The sequence below is a fragment of the Mustela erminea genome, chromosome 7 (genome assembly GCF_009829155.1).
Source record: "Mustela erminea isolate mMusErm1 chromosome 7, mMusErm1.Pri, whole genome shotgun sequence".
Taxonomy (NCBI): domain Eukaryota; kingdom Metazoa; phylum Chordata; class Mammalia; order Carnivora; family Mustelidae; genus Mustela; species Mustela erminea.
In genome coordinates this window covers 111,736,722-111,758,579 of record NC_045620.1, presented here as the reverse complement: position 1 = coordinate 111,758,579, position 21,858 = coordinate 111,736,722, and the positions used below count along the sequence as shown (strand labels likewise).

General features: G+C 36.3%; 2 protein-coding genes across 7 annotated transcripts in view; one reads left to right on the top strand and one right to left on the bottom strand.

The window, feature by feature from the left end:
- Positions 1–556: 556 nt before the first annotated feature.
- The window catches only part of CEBPZOS (CEBPZ opposite strand), a 22,597-nt gene continuing 1,295 nt past the window's right edge, over positions 557–21,858 (top strand). The window contains exons 1-5 of one of the 5 annotated variants that reach the window (XM_032352964.1): positions 557–627; positions 3,238–3,353; positions 4,535–4,579; positions 5,176–5,260; positions 5,391–5,635. In XM_032352964.1, the coding sequence (XP_032208855.1) occupies positions 3,239–3,353; positions 4,535–4,579; positions 5,176–5,258 (243 nt within the window). In that variant the 5' untranslated portion in view covers positions 557–627; position 3,238 and the 3' untranslated portion in view covers positions 5,259–5,260; positions 5,391–5,635. The other 4 variants (XM_032352965.1, XM_032352966.1, XR_004287967.1 and 1 more) reach the window with 4 other exon arrangements.
- Positions 5,260–21,858, bottom strand: part of CEBPZ (CCAAT enhancer binding protein zeta) — a 21,065-nt gene continuing 4,466 nt past the window's right edge. For both annotated transcript variants that reach the window (XM_032352955.1, XM_032352956.1), the window contains exons 3-16: positions 19,252–19,483; positions 18,498–18,678; positions 17,297–17,385; positions 14,611–14,664; positions 13,961–14,063; positions 13,791–13,859; positions 12,205–12,271; positions 10,768–10,868; positions 9,918–9,975; positions 9,449–9,642; positions 8,954–9,040; positions 6,355–6,416; positions 6,194–6,275; positions 5,260–5,431 (exon numbers count right to left, since the gene is read on the bottom strand). In XM_032352955.1, coding sequence (XP_032208846.1) covers positions 5,292–5,431; positions 6,194–6,275; positions 6,355–6,416; positions 8,954–9,040; positions 9,449–9,642; positions 9,918–9,975; positions 10,768–10,868; positions 12,205–12,271; positions 13,791–13,859; positions 13,961–14,063; positions 14,611–14,664; positions 17,297–17,385; positions 18,498–18,678; positions 19,252–19,483 — 1,519 coding nt within the window. In that variant the 3' untranslated portion in view covers positions 5,260–5,291. The remainder of the gene's footprint in view (positions 5,432–6,193; positions 6,276–6,354; positions 6,417–8,953; positions 9,041–9,448; positions 9,643–9,917; positions 9,976–10,767; positions 10,869–12,204; positions 12,272–13,790; positions 13,860–13,960; positions 14,064–14,610; positions 14,665–17,296; positions 17,386–18,497; positions 18,679–19,251; positions 19,484–21,858) is intronic.

The following is a 21,858-nucleotide window of genomic DNA, read 5'->3' as shown; positions in this document are numbered from 1 at the left end:
CCTTGGACATGATGAAGCAAAGGAACTTCATTCTGGTCACTTGCATCCCTCTGCTAGAGTTAACAAATCAGGGTCACACTGGGAATGTACAGCCTCCCAAAAGAGACTTTGGGAGGGGTGGGTGCTGGAAACTTAGAGGAGGATGAACAGGACTTATGAACTGCGGAATTTGAGCATTTGCATTCCAGGGGTAGGGCTGCGGCAGGCTAGCTACGTCTGCCTACTGAAGTAGGTCTGCATTTCTAACAAGCTCCTAGATGATGACCATATTTCTGACTCTTGGAGACTATCACACTTTGGGTTGCAGAGTGTAGAAAAATAATTGAACACAGGTTTTTCGAGTCAATGTCTTATGTTCAAATCCAGTTTTGTCTCTTGTTAGCTCTGTGATTGTAGGCAGGGTAAAATTCTCTCTTTCTTTGTAAAATTAGACACTCATAGCACGTATTATGACATAGGGTTTTTGTGAGGATTAAATAAATTCCCAGGCAGCCCGCAGTCAGGATCTGCTCTCAGTAGGAAGGGATCGATAAAAGGTAATTACGGTATGGGGGCGGGGCCAACGCCAGGAAGGGCGGGGCTTTGCCAAACCTTGCGCACGCGCAGTCCTGTGTGCAAGCACCTCAGGTAAGAGAGGGGTGATGGCTCGAGTTAGGCGTCCTCACTTGGGCTCGACAGAGCACGAAGTGGGGCAGGAGTCTGGGGGCCCTCGCCAAAGTTCTGGGGTCATACGGAAGAAGGTTGGGTGTCACTATATCCATTCAGCGGGAAGGCGCGGGACAGGCCCGAGTGTTTCCGGGTCGCAAGGCGGGCGAGCTTGTCGCTGCGATCGGGCGGTGCGGCCTGCGCTGCCCACTCGAGGTGGCTGCGGTCCGCGCGGGAGCGTCCGGGCAGGCGGGAGAGCGCTGGGGGCAGCCGGGGGCCCGCGGGGTGTGCACCGAAGACCCGGGGGACGGGGAGCCGCGGGGGCCTGAGGACCGCGTGTAGCCAACCTGACGCGCTCTCGGAAGCCTCGCTGGTGCCTCGGTTCTGGACCGTGGGAACCTGGAAAAAGCGCTTTAGCTGATAAAACCCAGGGTTGCTGAGAGACCTTGCTCTCCAACATGTAGAGTGCGAGAGACCTTGCCGTGTGATAAATCATTTTGCCGGAGAGGCTGAGGCGCGTCGTTTTCCAGCTGTAGCGCACAGACGAGGCGTTTTCCGACGCAGCATTGCACGTTTAAGCTTGTGCACCTTGAGTCCGCTTCTCAGCCAGTGTGCAAACCCCATGACACACAGCGCTGCTTTTCTTCGAGCCCACTGGAAGACGGCTTTATTTCGTTTATGTATCTACGTATGTATGTAAAGTAGGCTCCACGCCCGATGCGGGGCTTGATCTTAGGACTCTGAGAAGAAATCCGTGGTTCCCCTGACTGGGCCACCCAGGTGCCTCGAGCACTGCCTTGTTTTAAATTTCACCTAAATTCCATCCTTCTCCAAAATCCGGTCTAATCTTATTCTTTCTCTGCCAGCTAGTAGCCCAACTTTGCCGTGGACAGGTATGCCTTTGGTGGTCTTTATCACCCAGACTTTATCAGTCGTTAAAAACACCTTTCCTGAAGCTGAGGGACTTGTAAAATGTGTATATATGTATTTTTAAAAGGTAAATGCTGTAACTTATTTGTACTTTATTTTTTGAACCCTTAACCTCACCTCCCAACAAAACAAAACCACATTTTACTAGGATTCCTTATACTGAGGACATTGCTGCAGGCACGCTTTATTTTTAACTTAAATTTTTTTTTCACCTATTGCACGTTAAAAATTACCCCAAGAGAGGTCCTGTACTGATCATGACTTACTCCCTGTCAGATACAGTATGGTAAATAGCAAAACAGTTCTCCCCACCCACTCACCTGCCTGTTGATTATACCTAAGTTCTTTTTTAAGTTCCTCGGCTTCATTTTTTTTTTTTTTACGATAAAAATAATAAAGTCTTAATCTTTAAGTCCCCAGGATGATCACATTATAAAAATGAAGGAAGGGACACCTGGTAAAGCAATTAATAGGATAATCCTACAAAAATAGGGTATTTAATTACCCCACTCTCAGGCATTGTGAAAAGGAGTCAAGAGGAAATGGTGTGAGCATTTCATGGTGGTGAGCAGACAGCTGGGACTGTAGAGTATTAGAGATTTTACTGTCTCCGCACAGAGGGCAGAGAACAGTACGACAAAGAGCATACATCAGACGGTATCAAAATCCCAAGATTAGAAACGACTGATTTCTCCTGTTGTTGGGATTATAGGGAGGCAGAGTAAGAACTTGGATTTACATTTCATAGATTCAGTAAGAGTCCTATGTTACTTTTTTAAAAGCTTACTATATAGCCCTTTCCCTTGTTCAGCTTTCACGTTGGAGAAGGAGAATGAAGACTCAAACCCTTTTTTGGATTAGCTTTTATTTTAGTGAAAGGAAGAGAGTCCAGATCTAAAGCCTAGTTTGCCACTTACTGGGTGATGGTGGCTGGTTTTCCTCCTGGTCTAAGAGCATCTTGTACAGAAGTCATTTGGAGTTGCTTGCAAATGCACACCTTACTGGGATGCTAACCGTGGACTTGCTGAATCACAGTTGAGGGACTGGGGAACTGCAGGTTTAGGCCCAGAAATGTACATTTTTAACAAGTCTTTTGGGTGATGTAATTAGTTTGAAAATACTTTTAGAATAGCAGCTCCTCAGAACAAGTTGGTTTCTTTAACTTTATATAAAATGCTTGGGCTGTGGCACATAGTTCAAAATATGTTGTATAAATAAAACCTCCAGCTATGAAACATAAACAATCACTTATAGAATAACCTTACTTTTGTAGGGTACTTTCAAAGAGTTTTCACATATGGCACCTATTAGATCATATCTTAATTCCTAGCTTGGCTAAAAATAATGATTTACCTTATCAATATTCTATTCTTAGGCAATTAAAAATCTTAATTCCATCAATTGTTAGTTCTTTTTACAGTGCTTTTATCAGTTTCATCTCCTTTTTGTGCTTTTTCTAGTGGTGTCTTTGGTGCATTGTGTGGGGTAGAGAATGAAAACTAGGATTGTGGGACATACCAAATACAAATAAGCATACAGTAACTTTAGGGTTTTAATCCCTAAATTATTCAGACTGTAGGAATGGAGTTGCTTTTGTGGAAAAGGTATTCACTTTGTGTATGCTCGTTCAGGTTTACATGTATTTGTTATTGTTGAACTTAGGATGGCCCGCACTATGGAACCAGTGGCAAAGAAGATCTTTAAAGGAGTTTTAGTAGCTGAACTCTTGGGCGTTTTTGGAGCATATTTTTTATTTAATAAGATGAACACAAGCCAAGGTAATCCTAATTCAGTAGTTCATGTTTTCTAGGGGGGTGTGCAGTTTGCTAATACATTGAGGTACTAAACAGCATTTTTAGAGAAATTGCTTCTTCAGTATATTGGGCATTTTGGGTTGCTGGAGGGGAGGGGTAGGGAATGGGGGGCTAAATGATGGGCATTGGGGAGGGTATGTGTTGTGGTGAGCGCTGGGTGTTATGTAAGATTGATGAATCACAGACCTGTACTTCTGAAAGAAGTAATACATTATATTAACACTGAATGTTAACCTTTTTATGGACGTAAGAAATTTGGTGTTAATTATTGTGGACTTAATGACTCTTCTCCCTAAATAATGTTACTTGTAGACTAGGGAAAGTGTTTCATACTTGGATTTTACTTGTCTGGGGCACAGAGCAAGTGTCTGGTCTGGCTTAGTTTGGGAACACAGGTAGAAGAAATTCAGCCTGCTGCTTATACCTCATTGTTTCGTAGACTGAGAAGTAGTGGTGGAGCTGAGTTGTCAAGTAACCAGTAACACATTCTGGAGGGAAATTTTATATTAGAGCCCTCAACTTTTAAAATGAGGAAATGCTGCTTCTCTTTCCCTAGAGCAGGTAATAGTAGTCCTGGGGGTGGTGGCCATCTTTGAAACTTGTCATTTGTCCTCTTAAGGTACTTCACTGAACACTGTGCTCAAGGATGCTCAGTCACTTGTGAAGTATAAGTGTATAAAAGAAAACATCCGAACAGTATCTAAAAACAAATTCAAGTTTCTAATTCCACAACAAGGTAAAATGGAATCCAAGATGTATTCCAGTATTCCATTTTACCTTGCTATGGAATTAGAAACTAGACTCTATCCGGTTTTTGAAGTTGATCTCAAACTTCATAGTTACTAAGAGTTACACAATAACATGGAAAACTTACTTTTCTAAATAAATATTTCTAAATAAATTACATCATATATATAGGCCAAATTTGAAAAAGTCCAAAGTAACTATGGGGGGACAACATGCAAGGCAAGTGCAAATTACACCCAGTGCAGCAGAGAGTTCCTGATTACCAGGACCTTAACACACATTTCTTATCTATAGGATTCCTGTCTCATAGACCCTAGAGCTAACGCTAAATTATGGCTCCATGTTTTAGTATGATGAATTTCTAGTCATGTCTAATCTTAAGACCTTTCTTTCATCAGATTTCAGGCAAACGATGAGCAAGAAATTTCCCTTCATCTTGGAAGGTAGGTTTTTCCTTAAGAGTATAAAACAACTTTTTCAGGCACCCTTTAAGTTGAAGAATTTCTTTATGACCAATTAAAGGTTAAAAGGCTTTTTTTTTTTTTGGTGATGTCAGTTTCCAAGAAAAATTACCGTTTATCCCTATTTTAGCTCTTTCTGAGGACACATGGTGGCAGAAATTCTCTTTTGGAGATGAGTAGTTACCAGTGGTTGAAAACGTTGGAATGAAACATGTTTGAAGTGATGGTGACAAACCACAGCTTAAAACTTCAGTGTGACCTCTGATCTGCTAATTTCTTGAAGCAGTTTCTTTGTCCAATAGTGGTAATTGTCTACCTTATGAATAGTTGTAAGGGTTAAACAAGATGGCATTATGTAATCACTTAGCACAATCATCTGGTATAAAGTAATGCTTAATAAATAGTGCTCATTATAAAACTTAGTATGGATGTTGGAGGGCTTTCGATGACATATGTATCCTATTATCTTTCTCATTTTACCATGTAGAAATAAGGAAAAGTGGTTTGATTTCTCTCAATATAGTTTAATTTTAACACCTTTACATGATTTTATAAATGACAGCTATATTTATTTATAGTTTATTACAAATCCATTGAAAAGTCCGGAATGTATGGAGTCAGAGAGCAAGATCAAGAAAAGTGGTTGAATAGCAAAAATTAGGAGTAAGTACAACTTAATTTATAATTAGAAAACTCATTTTCTTTGCTTTTTAATTTTTTGAGTGGTTTTCGGCCTCTTCTTTTTGAAATTTTTCTTCTTCTTGATGATACTTTTCACATCTCTGTTGTGCAGCCAGTCATCGCGTTCAGCCTCCCATCTAAGCTGTTTGTGACCTTTGTGGGGGAAAAGAAAGATGAGCACACCACATTGTGGACTCCTGGCCCCATAGAGGAAGACAGAAACTTCTGGTCTGCCATGGCTCACAGTCATTTCCCATCTATTTTGCAAATCCCTGCGTTTGTTTGTTGCTTTCCTTTGGCATTTATTGTTAAAGATTACTGTTTAACAAATAAAAGACTAGGAGAAGAAAGGAACAAAATGCTCTAAAGATTTTATTTCCCCTGAACACTCTCTTTGGGAAAAGAACAGAAGCCAGTAACTTATCAATATCAGAATAAAAATGTCTATAAGTACTTACAAAGTTACTTGGCAAATTCCTATTATATAAAAACAACCTGTCTAGATAAAAAAACTAAAGTAACTGTTTAAAGTAATTACAGTCTTTATTGCTGTAGTCTAAATGCTTTTTAATCCTATATGGTCCCCAGACAGAAATGAAAAAGCCATTCCTTCCAGGTCATAAGGAACCATTTTATTCATCCTTCCTAAAACGATCCTCCAAAAAATACTTACATCTTCAGAAGTTCTGAGTTAAGGCCATTTAAAAACCTCCATAAAAAAATTCAAGTTACTTGGGGCACCTGGGTGGCTCAGTTGGTTAAGTGTCTGACTCTCGATTTCAGCTCAGATCATGACCTCAAGGTTGTGGGATGGAGCCCTGCACCTGGCTCTGGGCTCAGCAGGGAGTTTGCTGGAGATTCTCTGTCCCTCTGTGCAGCCATCCCCCCAATCAATCAATTATTCCAGTTACTTACTTGCATTATCTTTGTTGGCCATGGCATTCATGCCAATGTTATCAAACTTGGATCCCATATTTTCATCCAGTAGGTGGCCAAACTTAAATAGAGATACATTTATTAGAAAACCCAAAACAATATAGAATAGCTAACTTCTTAAAACAGTATATTAGTCTTACCTCCTCAGCAGATACAAACAGGTTGGGGTCATTGAAATTTCCTTTCCTTTTTTTCCTTGGTCCTAAAAAAAAGTGTAAGCCTAGATTATTGAACTGTAAATCCAATGATTTAAAAAAAAAAATCGAAATATAGTTGACATACAGTGTTACATTAATTTCAGGTGTACAACAGTGATTCAACAATCTTTTAACATGGTTCTGTTATAAAAAGGTTGCATTTGGGTTAAAATACAGAATTACAGTGATCTTCTAGCACCATTAAGTAGCTGGGATTTAAAGACAAATATAATGTATTTAAGAGTTAATAAAATTGTTGAGATGACAATAGTGTCTTCCTGCCTGCCTTTCAGATTTGGAAACACTGTTCCAGGTTTACCCTTTTTCACAGTATCAGCCAAGACTAATTACAAAGTTGACCATGGTTGAATTTTGGAATACTTAAGGCAAACTGTAAGATCTAGTTAAGTCAGAGTTTTTATTCTTTGGTCTAACTGTGAAGAAACTGATGGAGGGTACGTTTTTTATGTTATAAATGAAATTTTGTCTACACTTCTCAAAGTGGTTCTACGAAAGGAAAAACCACTTAACCTGTAATTCTGAACATACAAACTTCCAAAATAAACTAAAACACTTACTTTTAATATTTATTAAATTTTAATTCACACATTTAAAAATCACATTACCTAAAAATATATTTACTAAGAATACTGCTTTTATCCATTTTGACTTTTCTTGAAATAATATTGTTCAAATTTTTTGCATCTACTAGGGCCATTTTTAAAAGCAACTTTAGTAGGGAGTAAAATTCATCATAAAACTCAGCTGTTCTCATTTTCATGTGTATAATTCAGTATGTTTTAGTAAACTTATAGTTGTTCAACTATCATCACATTGCAATTTTAAAACATTTCCATTAACTCCAAAAGATCCATGGTGCCCATCTGCAGTCACACGCCCTCTCCCCAAGAGGGCTTTGTCTTTCTGGCTAGTTCACATAAGTGGGATCATATGATGTGAGTGTGGTCTTCTGTATCTGGCTTCTTTCACTTAGCATAACATTTCTTTTTTTTTTAATTTTTTTTATTTTTTTATTTTTTTTTTAAAGGTTTCTTTTTTTTTTATTTATTTGTCAGAGAGAGGAGGGCAGCAAGAGTGAGCACAGGCAGACAGAATGGCAGGCAGAAACAGAGGGAGAAGCAGGCTCCCTGCCGAGCAAGGAGCCCGATGTGGGACTCGATCCCAGGACGCTGGGATCATGACCTGAGCCGAAGGCAGCTGCTTAACCAACTGAGCTACCCAGGCGTCCCACTTAGCATAACATTTCTGAAGCTCACCCATACTACAGTCAGTATCTCATTCCATTTTTTTGCTGAATGATATTCCATTACCTATTCATCAGTGAACAGACACTGGGGTTGTTCCCACTTTTTGGCTATTAATAGTGCTGCTACAAACATTCATGAAAGTCTTTGCATGGGTATCAAGCCACTTTTGATAAAACAGTTTCTACAGCCTTTCATATAAAATTTTGTGTATATTATTAAGGAACTGCATTTGATGCTATTATGGAATATCTTCTCTTGAGTTAATATTCCCATTTGTAGAGTACCCAGAAAGGTTTTTTGTTTGTTTTCATTCATCTTACAGACATATAACTGTTAATATCAACTAGTAAGCACAGTTACTGCCTTCTTAAAGTTGCCTTAAGGTTTGCTTATTCATAATGATATCCAACATTTGCAAATGTAGGGTGAACTCTCTTGCGGCCCCTAATTTATCAGTGTTTGAAATTCCTTGGCCTCCTTTTGTTTTAACCAATTCTGTCAGGTATCCTTTAATCTGCATCTGAAACTACTGTCAGCTGAGATCTGACATCTTTCAGGCTATTGTCTTCTGAAATAGTGCTTTATTATTCAAATAAAGTCACTGAAACATCATCTTTTAATATGACAGTCTCAGGAGGACTTAAGAATAAGGCAGCATTTCTCTCTGGAGATGATTTTAGGGAAAACTTTGTCTTATACTTAAGCATATGCTACTATTAAAGTGTCACTGGACATTACTCAGTGGAAGACAAAATCTGAAAGATAATGTTATAATTTATATACCAGGTAAATCATCTAATTAAGAGGATTGTCACTGTTAGTATTTCAAAGAGCTGATAAGTTTTGCAAGTTTAAGTGTCTGACGTTCAAAGCATGAAGAAAAAGCAAGTCTGTGTATTTATCACAGATTTCAGGAATCAAATACTTAAAATGCTTTCTACATTTTTATCAAAAAGATAAAACTGTCACCTGACATAGCACCTTTTCCCTTTATTAGCATCTTACAAGTGTTAACATTAAAAAGCATAATCTGTTATGATACTTTAAAGATGATCTAGAGATATTTAAATGAGAGGAAGGAAGTTACGAGGAAAAAATATGAAGGTATGATGTGTGAAACAACTTTCACATATTAAAAACAGAGGAAACCGATGTTATCCATCATAAAAGCAAAAACAAAATTATACTAACCAATTTAGAAAATCTCCCAAAATGATAATGAGTAGTAACTTTCTCAGAGGCCCTACTTAGGTTTAAAAGAGATGTTTTCTTACCTTGAAATGATCCAGCAAAGTCAAAATCATTTGCCCCTTTTCTCTTGCCTCTCTTTGTCCTGGTTTTAGAGCTGACTTCATCAAGTTCTATTGCGCCCCCAAACAAAAACAAAACAAAAATAAAAACACTATTAAGCAATTTAAAAACAACAGAACTGCTATAAGGCAAAGATAAATAATGAATATTGTGATTAACTTGGAGAAATAACTACTTTCTAACAATAAAAAAAGGGTAACTTAACAGCTCAACAGGTATTGTGCAAAAAGCCTATTAATTAAAATAAAAGCTCAAAACTCAACCTCTGTTCAATTCCAAATAAGAGGGGGAAAAGATCCTATTTAAATTTCTAGCCAACCTGATTATTAATTTGAATATAAAGTAATGTTTAAAAAAGGCTTCAACAGAAAAAACTAGCTTATACTGAGGAAAAAAGGAAAATACACTTTTTTGCCTCGTATTTTAAAAATGTTTACTTGGGGAAAAAAAATGCTTACTTGGAATGCCCTCACTTTCATCGTCCAACACATCCATGAATGTTCCTCCATCTTCATCAATTTCAGTGAATTCTTCATTCATACTTCCTAAAGAAACTTCATCATCATCCAAGTTGTCAAGCTCATCATCACTGCCTTCTGAATCTTCATCTTCTGGGTCTTCCTTAGCACCTTTTCTTTTCTTTTTCATGTTGCTGAAGAAAAACAACATGTAGCAGAGAACATTGTTTTCTAATGTGTTTTTGGTGATTAGCAGGGTACTAGGCTATTAACAAAGTTAGACAGCCTAGAACCTCTATGCATTATTAAAGTCTACAATGAAAATACTACCTCCATTTCCCAAGCATATTTCAATAAATTTCTCCTACACATCACAGAGTCCTGTATTCTACTGTTCTGAGGAAAAAAATTCAGGAAATGCTAAGAAAACAGTTTTTTAAAAAATAAGACTTAAGAAAAGTTATTTTACCTGGCAAAATCAAGGTCATCCTTTCCGGAGGTGAAACAATTATCATCTTCAAATGTGTCTGTCAGAGAACAATATATAAACTGTCAGATAACAGCAAGGAATAACAAAGTTGACAAGTCCTCTATCTGAACCAATTAACACAGTCATTCTGCTATTTATGATACGTAAACACCAAAATGATGTTTTATAAACCTGACTACTGCTTGTGTGTTTTATTAATCTATGTAAGCCTGTGAATATACTGACCTTAATTATTATTATTTTTTACGGACCTCAATTAAATTCCCAGACCAAAATGGATTCCAGTTAATTTCGGCTTTCTACAACTCTTTTAAGGAAAGAGGGTCAATATCAAAATGATATTTAGCAATTGCAATTCGTTTAAGTGCTTATTTTTAGTAGATACAATGTGCAAAAAAAACTCAATGTAAGTTTTTCTAATTTCCGGTTTTTTGTTTCAGTCTAAATAGAGATTAAAATTTTATAGCTCTATGGATCACAAAGATAAAAGAGATGAAAGAGCACACTACTGATACCAATAGTGCAAGGAAATTAGGAACAGTAAAAATGGTTTCTCTTCTATAAAAGATTAGGCCTTAAGAATGAATACACGCCACATAAATAGAAATTTATTTTTCCCGTGACCTGTCCACGCACAATCCTAAATCTTTCTGGAGCAAGTGTGGGTGAACTACCATATGCCACTGAAATATTTTTTAGTTCTTCATTATCATTTGCATGGTATTCTTAGCTAAATGATTTTTCAAAACTAAGATATCCTTACCACTAACATTCTATGGTTCTATAAGTAGAAAGATTATTTTACAGATTAAAGTTAAAAACAAATTACCAATCATTTTTTCAAACTCATCATCATCCACATCTTCTATACTTTCTTCATCTGCATTCCGTTTCTGTTTCTCTTTAACAATAGCAACTTTTTTATAATACCTGAAAAAACATGCATGTTATGTATCTTATTTTTTAAGATTTTATTTATTTAGACAGACAACGTTGTGCATGCGCACGAGGTGGAGGGGAGAGGGAGAGAGAATCTCCCGCGGACTCCCTGCTGAGCATGCAACCTGACACAGGGCTCAATCTCACAACTCAGAGATCATGACTTGAGCAAAAACCAAGAGTCAGACTAAGCCACCCAGGCTCCCTTATAATAATTGTATTAAATGGCCCATTTGGTATAATCAAAGCACCTATGACCAGTGACATAGACAAGTGTAAGAACTGTTAATTCAATTGGATATAAATGACTAAAATTTTTATTATAAACAAAAGTTCTGAATTAAAATAGCTACTTCTGAAGTGAAGTATAATAAATTTCAAAGACTTAGGATTTAGTGCATAAAAACACTTCATCTTAATTGAATGACAATTTACATTAATTAAATTAAATGACAGGTTGTTTTAGTGTCAACACCAATGACCTAAGTGTTAGAAATAAGGCAAAAATGTGGCTCTAGATAACATCACAGTATTTTATCAGACCTATTCTAATACTGGGGTAGAATGAAACTTAGCATTCTGCAGATGAGATCATACTCTGAAAATTCTTCACACAAAATATTTTTTAAAAAGCAAATAAACAGAATTAACCAAACAGATAACAATAAGAATACTAGTAAGTTTAGGAGTTCTCTATGTAATAGCACAGTGAATTTTGCTAATTCTGCTTAGAGTTGTATTTTGGACAAATTATTCATGAGTTGCTTATCATAACGTTAGACGATAACAGATTTAAAGCCTATAAGATAATTACTATATTAAAAAAATAAGAAATTAAAAGATTAGGTTTTATGAAGTCAAGAGTCATAAAATTTAAGCTACATTATTAAAAACACCCACAAGTTTACTTATTTAAGTTTCAGTTAGATATCTTAGGATTAGAAAGCTGAATGATTTATAAATTGCTTTTGCAAAAAAAAATAGGCTGACACACTATTTTTAAAAAAGATTTTATTTAAGAGAGCAAGCAAGCACAAGCTTGGGGGTGGGGTGGAGCGGCAAAAGGAGGAGAAGCAGACTCCCTACTGAGTAGGGAGCCTGATGTGGGGCTCAATCCCAGGACTCTTAAGATTATGACCTAAGTCGAAGGTAGCCCCTTAACCAACTGAGCAAGCCACCCAGGTGCCCCAAATGACATACCTTTAGAGCTTTTCAAGATTGACCTATATTACTGAAGCCATTTTATGGAATCTAAAAATTTAATCTTTTCGTCCTAAAAATTTAAATTTTAATAGTTCCCCAAGTGAAACTTCATTGAGTATATTACCTGTAGAAAAACAGTTCATCCACTGGTATTTGGCTTTCTTCTTTTGCAAGGAACTCCTTACTATTTACTAGAAAAACAAATTAAGAAAAATTTTTTATTAAAGTAATCCTTTTTATGTTATCCAAGCTCATAAGACTACATATAGCATACCTCCAATTATAAAGTCTCAAAATTTAAGGAAAGGGGACAGAAGGGATCTTCTAGTGCAAAGGACAGTCTCTGGAAAAGTCTAAGTGCAGAAGACCCAACATTTGAAACTGTTTGTTGGCTACAATGACATACATAGCCATCAGTGCATCACAGTGAATGAACATGGTTTTCACTGTCCTCCAACCACATCCAGGACCCCAGTTTTAAGAGAAATAAAATTAAAGAGTTCTCTTAATTATCACTTTAAACTTATCGTCTCAGAGAAAGAAAGACAGTAACACCTGCCATTCTGGAACAGGAAGTAAAAGTAAACATTTATCCACAATTTTACTTAATACTGATGAAAATCAGGGAACAAGAACATGGAACTACAAGAATATTTTCTCTCTTCACAATGAAAATTTCTAACTCATCTTGATTAAAACTGGACTTGGCTTCTAAATTCTAACTCTATTTAAACTTTGGCTAAGTCCATTACATCTCTGGATCTCTGTGAAATAAATCAGTTGGAAAGTAAATGATTAATAAAGCACCAATTAGTCCTAGTCTCTGAATGAAAAGGAGCTGTGATTTATTATATAAAAAAACTAGTTGTGTGTGGGCTTTCTACTGAAACCTTAAGAGACAGCTTACGATGATCTTTAACTATAGGGCTACCTGGGTGGCTCAGCGGGTTGAGCATCGTTGGTTGAACCTCAGCTCAGACTGTGATCTCAGGATTGCGGGATCAAGCCCTCTGTGAGGCTCCGTGCTCAGCAGGGAATCTGCTTGAGATCTCTCTCTTTCTCTCTGCCCCTCCCCCTGCTCACAACTCTCCCTCTCTCCAAAAAAAAAAAAAAAAAGAAAAAGAAAAAGATAAAGATAGTTTTATATATATATATGTATGGGATATATGGGGGGAGTCACTAGTAAAGCTACAAATGGTATAAAAATTGCAAAATATTGCTAAATGGTGAAGCTGGGTGATAGTTACAGGGCATTCAATATAATCCTTGTGTATTTACTTTGGATGTTTGAAATTTTCTTTTTTTTAAGAGGTTTCTTTTTGTTTTTTTAAAAAAAGACTTTATTTATTTGACATAGAGAGATCACAAGTAGGCACAGAGGCAGGCAGAGAGAGAGGGGGAAGCACGCTCCCTGCTGAGCAGAGCCCAATGTGGGGCTTGATCCCAGGACCCAAGACCATGACCCAAGCTGAAGGTAGAGGCCTAACCCACTGAGCCACCCAGGCACCCCGGATGTTTGAAATTTTCTGTAGAAAGTTAAAAAAATAAAAGGCCCAGTCAGACATAATAAACTTAAGAATACATACAAAATTTTTGGGAATAAAAGATAGATACTTAGGTTTATCTGGTAATATGGAGCAAAGAATAATACAATTTTTTATTGACTTGTACTAGTCTTGTCAGCTTTAACTGTCGAGGCTTTATACTTACCAGCAAGACTACGAATATCCTTCATAAAATGTTTTCTTTTGGGTTGCATCACAACACTATCTGTGTTTTCTGAAATGTGAAAATTAAGACAGTGTAATATAAAACCTAGTTTTATTGCTCATTTATTAAATTATCAACAGTGAAAACCAAATAATTAAATAGAAGCATACCTTTGCCTTTATGCGGCTTTGGATTTCGGTAAACAAACCGATCTAAGAATCTCATTAATGTGAAGTCCTGCAGTGGGTCCCCTGAATACTGAATATAATTTCCCTGAAAGGTGGAGAGGGGAGGAGGACTAAGAACTTAACTCAAATTATATATATGCATCCAGATAAGAAAAAAAAAGGAAAAACATCATCTACAATGCATCAAATATGCCATAAATGACCCTTCAAATATCCATCTCATCCCTCTTACTTTAAGAATTAAATACAATCATACATATACATACAGATTTTATGATACACTGTTGATTTTATGAATAGGTAAACAATACTGTAAGTCATCTATTAACCAGAAACCAAACACTGAAGTGGCCAACACAGCAAATGGGAAAAGGAGGGCAGTCTTTCTTCAGGAGAAAAGCCAGAATGTAATAAATAACTGCTGCCATTTTCTAATAGCCTATATTTCCATTCACCACACAGTGGGAAGAATTACCTACCCTACTGTATTAAAAAAGTCATTGGTCCTTTCCACCAGCAAAAAATGTTTATGCTTCTATGTGGTGGACAGAAAACACTGTATGACCAACTACTAATTATCTAAAACTAGATTATTTTTTTCTTATTTTTTGACTTTAGAATATTAGACTTACCTGAAGGATAGTCTTTGCAAAAAGGGCCACAGAGGGATGAAAATGCTCAGATAGCTAAAAAACAGAGGAAAGTCAACTCTTACTATAGTTATAAATACAAAGAATTAAAACTTAAGCCAATACATTAAAGAAGAGTGATTCTCAAAATTTTGGTCTCAGGAATGCTTCATACTTTTAAAAGTTAAGAACTTGGGGTGCCTGGGTGGCTCAGTCATTAAACGTCTGCCATGGGCTCAGGTCATGATTCCACGGTTCTGGGATCCAGCCCCACATTGGGTGGGGGCGGGGGGGGGGTCCTTGCTCAGCAGGAGGGCTGCTTCTCCCTCTCCCATTCCCCCCGCTTGTGTTCCTTTTCTTATTGTGTCTTTGTCAAATAAATAAATAAAATCTTTAAAATAAAAATCAAGACTTTAAGAGCTTCCAAAGTTTAAGTGGGATATATCTATTGATATTTACCTTATTAGAAATTACAACAAAAATTTTCTCTTCAGTTTTTATTTATCTAAGTAATCTCTATACCCACTGTGGGGCTTAAACTCATAATCCCCTGGGCAAGAGTCCCATGCTCTTCTGACTGAGCCAGCCAGGCATCCACAATAGGAAATTTTGAAACAATTATTTACAGTCAATTTTAAAATAACAACGAGCCTATTATATATTAACACAAACATTTTATGAAAAATATTTTTTCAAAACATATAAGCATTAGGAAAAGAGTAGGATAATTTCAGTTTTGTAAATCTATTTCATGTCTCGCTTAACAGAAGACAATGAATTCTCATACATGCTTCTGTATTCCCTGTTACTTTTTAGTTGGAAGTATAAAAAGACAATCTTGCTCAAACAGATATAGTGTTGGGAATAGGAGGGTTAACGGATAACCTTTCACATAATTGTGAAATTTCTTCTTTGATACTACACCCTAACTGAAGATTAGTTGCAATATGGAATCTGAAACCACATCAGCTTTTGGTACTTGCTACTCAAAATTAATTGGTCTACTATGAATAAATCTTTTACCATGACTTTGTAATACTGTGCATTTAGGCATTTGGAAAATACTGATTCAGTAAGTTATGCAGTTCTTCCACATGCTGGTTGCATTAGCACAAAAGTCATACTGTTAGTATCACCACTGATTTTATCAGAAAAATTTTTATAGGGCGCCTGGGTGGCTCAGTAGCTAAGGGGCTAGCTTTGGCTCAGGACATGATCCCAGGGTCTTGGGATCCAGCCCCGCATTGGCTCCCTGCTTGGCGGAAAGCCTGCTTCTCCCTCTCCCTGCTGCTCCCCTACTGTGTTCTCTAGCTCTCTGTCAAATAAATAAATAAAATCTTAAAAAAAAACAAAAAAAACATAAGTTTTTATATATTGAGAAAGTATCAAATTCAAGGTAGTGGTTACAAAATCTTGAAATGTTTACTTTGCTTAAAAGCTTGAATTTTATCATTGACAACAAATACTGTTAGCTGTTTTGCATCAAATTAAAGATTCAGTTCATTCACTTTCAAGAAAATGTCTCCCAAATACCTAAATCTGAACAACCAGTCTACCTATCAACCAGTCTTTATGAAAAAAAGCAGCTGAGTTTACAACCAACTACACAGGTACTTTTCCCAAGACACAAGACAACCTCATACTTAGGTATACAGCAGAAGTACGTTATGGATTTTTGCTGGAGATGCACAAAGACTATGAAAAAGCCATGTACTTTAGAGTCAAGATAATTACTAATTTTTCCTATTTCATCATTTTTATAAGATACTGGCTTTTTTTTCCTGAAGGTACGTGGCAGTGAAGAATATAATGGCTACTGTCCTTATCTGTACTAAGACACTAGCAGTTTTAGCTATCATTTCTTTTTATTTTTTTATTTTTTAAAGATTTTATTTATTTATTTGACAGAGATCACAAGTAGGCAGAGAGGCAGGCAGAGAGAGAGGAGGAAGCAGGCTCCCCATGGAGCAGAGAGCCCAATGCGGGGCTTGATCCCAGGATCCCGGGATCATGACCTGAGCCGAAGGCAGAGGCTTTAACCTACTGAGCCACCCAGGCATTCCTTAGCTATCATTTCTTGAATATCATCAGTTCCACTGTCAACAGAGTGACAAAGGCAAATAATGTGCCTTGATATCACAATGAAAGTAGCTGTGACCCTGCAGACTCATTGAAAAGGTATCAAAGACTCACAGGAGTCTGTGTGGTAAGACACTTACTTGCTTTTCCAAAGATAACACAGAAAGTTTATTGGAAATATGAGTTCCTCTAATGCATTTAAAAAGTAATTTTATTTGCAAATAATTCTATCATCACAAAACTTCTCGGGGAGATCTAATGCATAAAGCAAAATTTATTTATAGCCATGTATAACATTCTTACTTTGCATCCACATTATTTAAGGTTTGCTACATGTGAATATGTATAAATGCGTAAATTTAATGTTTATCAAATGCTACAGAAATATGGGTTATAAAGCATTATAGTTGGGTGACATTCTTCAAATTGCTTCCTCTGCCACTTAACTAATGTCTAAATATGGAAAAAATGGAAATTTCAAGCTGTTAAATCCATGAGGACAAATACAAAGTACTAATGAATTAAAAGACAATTTAAAATTACCTTTAATTTTTAAAGCATTTTTTCATTTCATGAAAAATCACCATTTCAGATACCTTTAAAACATTACCTTTTTGAGTTCCCAAAGACTTGTATTTTCAGCTCCACAGAACAAAGGGTTTCTACTGAATGGATCGTATGTGCTTAACTGTTTGCCACCTGAGAACAAAGAAAAAATACCATTTCTTAAATGTTTTATTCCCAGCCCGAGTTCACTAAAACCACCACCATTAATGTTGTAACCAATAACTATAAAATTATATATATACATATATAGATATAAATATGTAACAGAATTATAATTTTGAACATTCTTAGCCAGGCATCCTACCTAAACATTCCAAGCCCCAACAAGAATTAGATATGGTACTGATGATAGTATTTGCTACTGAATAAACCAGGTAACAAAAGGTGCCCAAATCTGGGTCAATTAGGTTATAAGGGTTAAAATGGCAATGAGCCTGAAGATTAAATAGGTCTAAATTATTTTAGAACTTTAAATGCACTTAATATTTATTATTAAATTATGTCCAGGAATAATTCTCACTTGGAACAAGTTTTATGTTATCTTTGAAGAATTTTCAGAACACATTACAACAAACTGTCTACTTCACAATGCATGTGTTCATCATCCTTGTAAAGGACTATTCTCAGTTTAGTCTTCAGGGAAATTGATGGATTTTTCCTGGATGCTACCATACTTCTCTTTTATACTTCACAGGCAAACTGAAGTTTTGGGAGATGAAGTAAGTTGACCAAGAGTTCCACAATAAGTTTGAAGAAATGGATCTGGCACATTTCTTGATCCCCAAGGTTTATTAGTGTGCTTTTCTTTACAGCTCAAATGAAGAGGCTGCATTTCCGAAAGGTATCTACTTTAATTTCTAAGATTAAAATTACTTTAAAACATGTAACGTTTTAGAAGTTTAATACGTAATACGTTTAATAAGTAGACAAATAATTCCCTATATTAAAAATTTACTTCTAAGTTCCTGAATACATCTGGTTATAAAAGCTCTATTTAAAAAAAAAAAATATGGAGGACTTCTAAAATGGTATAATGTTAATTTCTATTGAGATCAAAGTGGGGGCCCTGGCTGGGGGCCATCAGTAGAGCATATAAATTTTGATCTTCAGGCTTGTGAGTTCAAGCCCCACACTAGGTACAGATTACTAAAAAAACCTAAATCTTAAAATAATAAAAGACCAAAGGAGAATCTAATTCCTGTTTAAAAGTTCGAAAGAACAACTGAAAGATTTAAGAAACTCACCTTTCAAATTATCGAAGTGCACCCAAGAAGCAGACTCTGATTTTTTTGTTTCCATAGCACTGTCTGACAGAGTTCCTTCTGTCTCAGCTTTTTTTACTGGATCTGTTTCTTTATCTGCATCGGTGAATTTTTCTGTGTCTTCATCATCTTCTATGTCAATAAAATTCTCTTCATCAGACTCCTAAAACCATGGTTTAATAAATCTGCATTAATCAACTGGAAGTCTGTATTCAGTTATATGAGGCAGTTTTGAAGACCCACTTGTTGCTATAATGGTGAAACATGAGAAAATTCCAGCAATCAAATTGATGATTGGTGACACACCACCTTCTTTTTTCTAAATTAAGAGAATTGAGTTTTGAGCCACAATTTCCCTAAGACTTTGGCACTTTTTTACATGAAAACATTCAGCCCTCAAATTTCTGATGTATTATATAAATAAACCAATGGAGGAGGTGCTACTATGTCCATTTCACAACTAAGGAAACAGGTTTAAGAGATTCACTAGCTCTGTAACTATAACTACCTCATACAATTATAGTGTAGTACAGTTTACTATGAGTAAAGGGGTCAAGTAACATGCCCACCTAGTAAAATTGTACACCTGGGACTAAAATTCAGGTCTGTCCAACTCCAGGACACACACATGTTCATGCTCCAGAGAACTAAATAAGTTACTGTCATTGAAGCAAAGAAGAAAAATACCAATACATTTCAGAACCCACTCGATTTAAAAAGCAGTTGTAAGATATACCGGATGATCGTCTAGCTGACTTCTTAAACCTGGTTTTGCTTTAAGGATCTCAGACACAAGGTATAAAGCTCCACATATGAATGGTGGCATCTGTTCACAAGTAACTTGAAGTAACCTCTTCACAAAAGCCTTCACCCTGCGCAATACGATGTCAGCTTTCAGAGATTTGTAGACAAGATTAAGAAACATGGCTTGTTTAGAACACATCATCAATCCTGGATCCAACATCTTCCTGTAAAACAAAAATAAGATCAAAAGCTTATTCATAAAATATCTCTACAATCAGTAGTAAAGGCAACTGCTAACCTCATCTTAGGGATAATCTTCCTGTTTATTTTTAGATCAACAGACCTAAGATGTAAAATGGAAGTCAATGACCAAAACAGACAGAATGATGATCTTGGGGGAGAGTGGGAATATCACAGGAGAATGACCTTTTTTGGTAGTTTCTTTTCTTTTTCAGGGGTTTTCCATTCTCCAGCATAATTTTTATACAGATCTAGAACCTCATATGAAAGGCTAATCCAAAACCAAATAATGAAAACTGACCTATGAAAGTAGTGGACTGGACCAGAGTTCTTACCCCGTAGCTGGGGGACCAGAGGCTTCCACATAATTCTAATGAACACACATGTAGAGAATTGAACATAGTTTTAAAAATTTCTCTTTATCCTAGTCATTCCATTCTAGAGATGCTCCAGCTGCTTTTGCCCTCTAGACATTAGGATATCCAAAATTAACACAAAATTCATGTGCAATACTACTTCTTATTCTAAGCACTTCTATTAACATTCTCCCATTAATACTAGAAACGGAAATATGTAACCCTGTGAAGCATTTCCATATGGAAATGGACCCACTCTCCTCCATTTGTTAGTTCCATAACTCTGGTGATATTGACTTATCATCCTATATTATTCAATATTTGATATTCAATTTTCTGTCTTCACATTTAAAATATTCAACATTTTCATCCATTTTGCAACTCATTTTTAAAACATTTGAGAATTTAGATAGGTGTCCCCACCATTTGACAGAGAACACCTTCTTGAAATTTTTGATAAATCATATTTTTGTAAACCAAATCACGTTTCCTTTATCTTTCAAATAATATTACAGAAAATTTTGTTTAAATGATTCTTAATAAAACCAAAAGAAATACTACAAGAAGGCTTAGATGCCATTTGAGGAAATCCATCTGTGAGAGTTCTTGGCAAGCAATAATTTAAAGAACTTAAGCATGTACTCCTCAGATAGACCAAAAACTGATTCCAAACATTGTCCAAAAAGTTCTTATGACCATCAAAAGTTATATTACAAAAACAAAACAAAACAAAACCCCAAAACTCTAAGATCCCCAAACCTCTAAATTTTCAGCTCTGGAACTCCTTCCAAACTAAAGTAGCCACTACTCAAGAAAACTGTACTCTAAAGAGTTATGGAAAGGACTCTTATGAAAACTTTCTTTTTGGTGTATCAGTGCAGTCAGCAGCATGAGACATGAACTCCCAAAGCCCGCAGACCTGGATTTGCTGCCTAACTTGGCCTTGTCATGTCTGTCTGATTTTGTACAAATTACTGTACCTCACAGATCAGAGAAGTGTTAACAGGAATAAACTTAAGCTATTCATCTGAGTAATATTAATAACAGCAGCCAACAGCTGCAGAGCACTTACATGGGTTAACATATACATGAACTCAGTAATAAGTCCCAGTTTTGTCATTTTTTAGCTATGGAACCTTGGGAAGTTTTGTAATTGTAAAAATAACCCTACAGGATAGGTGCATTCCCCTTCATTTTATAGACAAACCGGCCACAGTAAAATGGGATTAATCATATTTACCATTTTAAAGAGGATTAAATAATTTGTCCAAAGTTATAAAGCAAACTAATGGCTAGGACTCAAATCCAGGCACCGTGGCTTAAGTTCAGGATATCAGTACATTATATTTGTCATAAGGTATGTTATGTAAATCATTAAAATGAGTAAGAAGGGAATATATAGTTTATTGGCATACTTAAATAGTTCCAAAGTGCTACTCAAAATATCACCCCTCAATAGGTTATGTATCAGGACAACTACAAAATTCAGTGAACAAAATCTTAATCCCAATAATTTAAAAAACTCCCAAAATGCAACTCTAACCCTAAGAGATTTTCTTGTTTGCCATCTGTCCTCCTCAAAATGAATGTAAGCACCTCTAGGTGTGGGAATTTTGTTCAGTGCTATATGCAGATACCTCGAAGTGTCCAGCATATAGATGGCACCCAAAAAACTGCTGCTGAATGAATTACTAAATGGCTGTGTGAAGTTCAGGGGGAAGAAATATAGGACTGAGGATGTGAGTCAGGGGGAAGAGAGTGAAGGAAACTTCAATTGTATCTACAGTTCTAATTTTTTAATATTTGTAAGATTTAGAACATACAGCAGAATGCTGAATTTGAAATATTAGGTGGCAGGATACAGATGCTTTCTTGGGGAAGGATATTTTTCTGTATTTTAACAAGTTCTCAAAACAACAACAAAAAATAATGTATGTATGCTAGGGCACCTGGATGGCTCAGTGGGTTAAAGCCTCTGCCTTTGGCTCAGGTCATGATCCCAA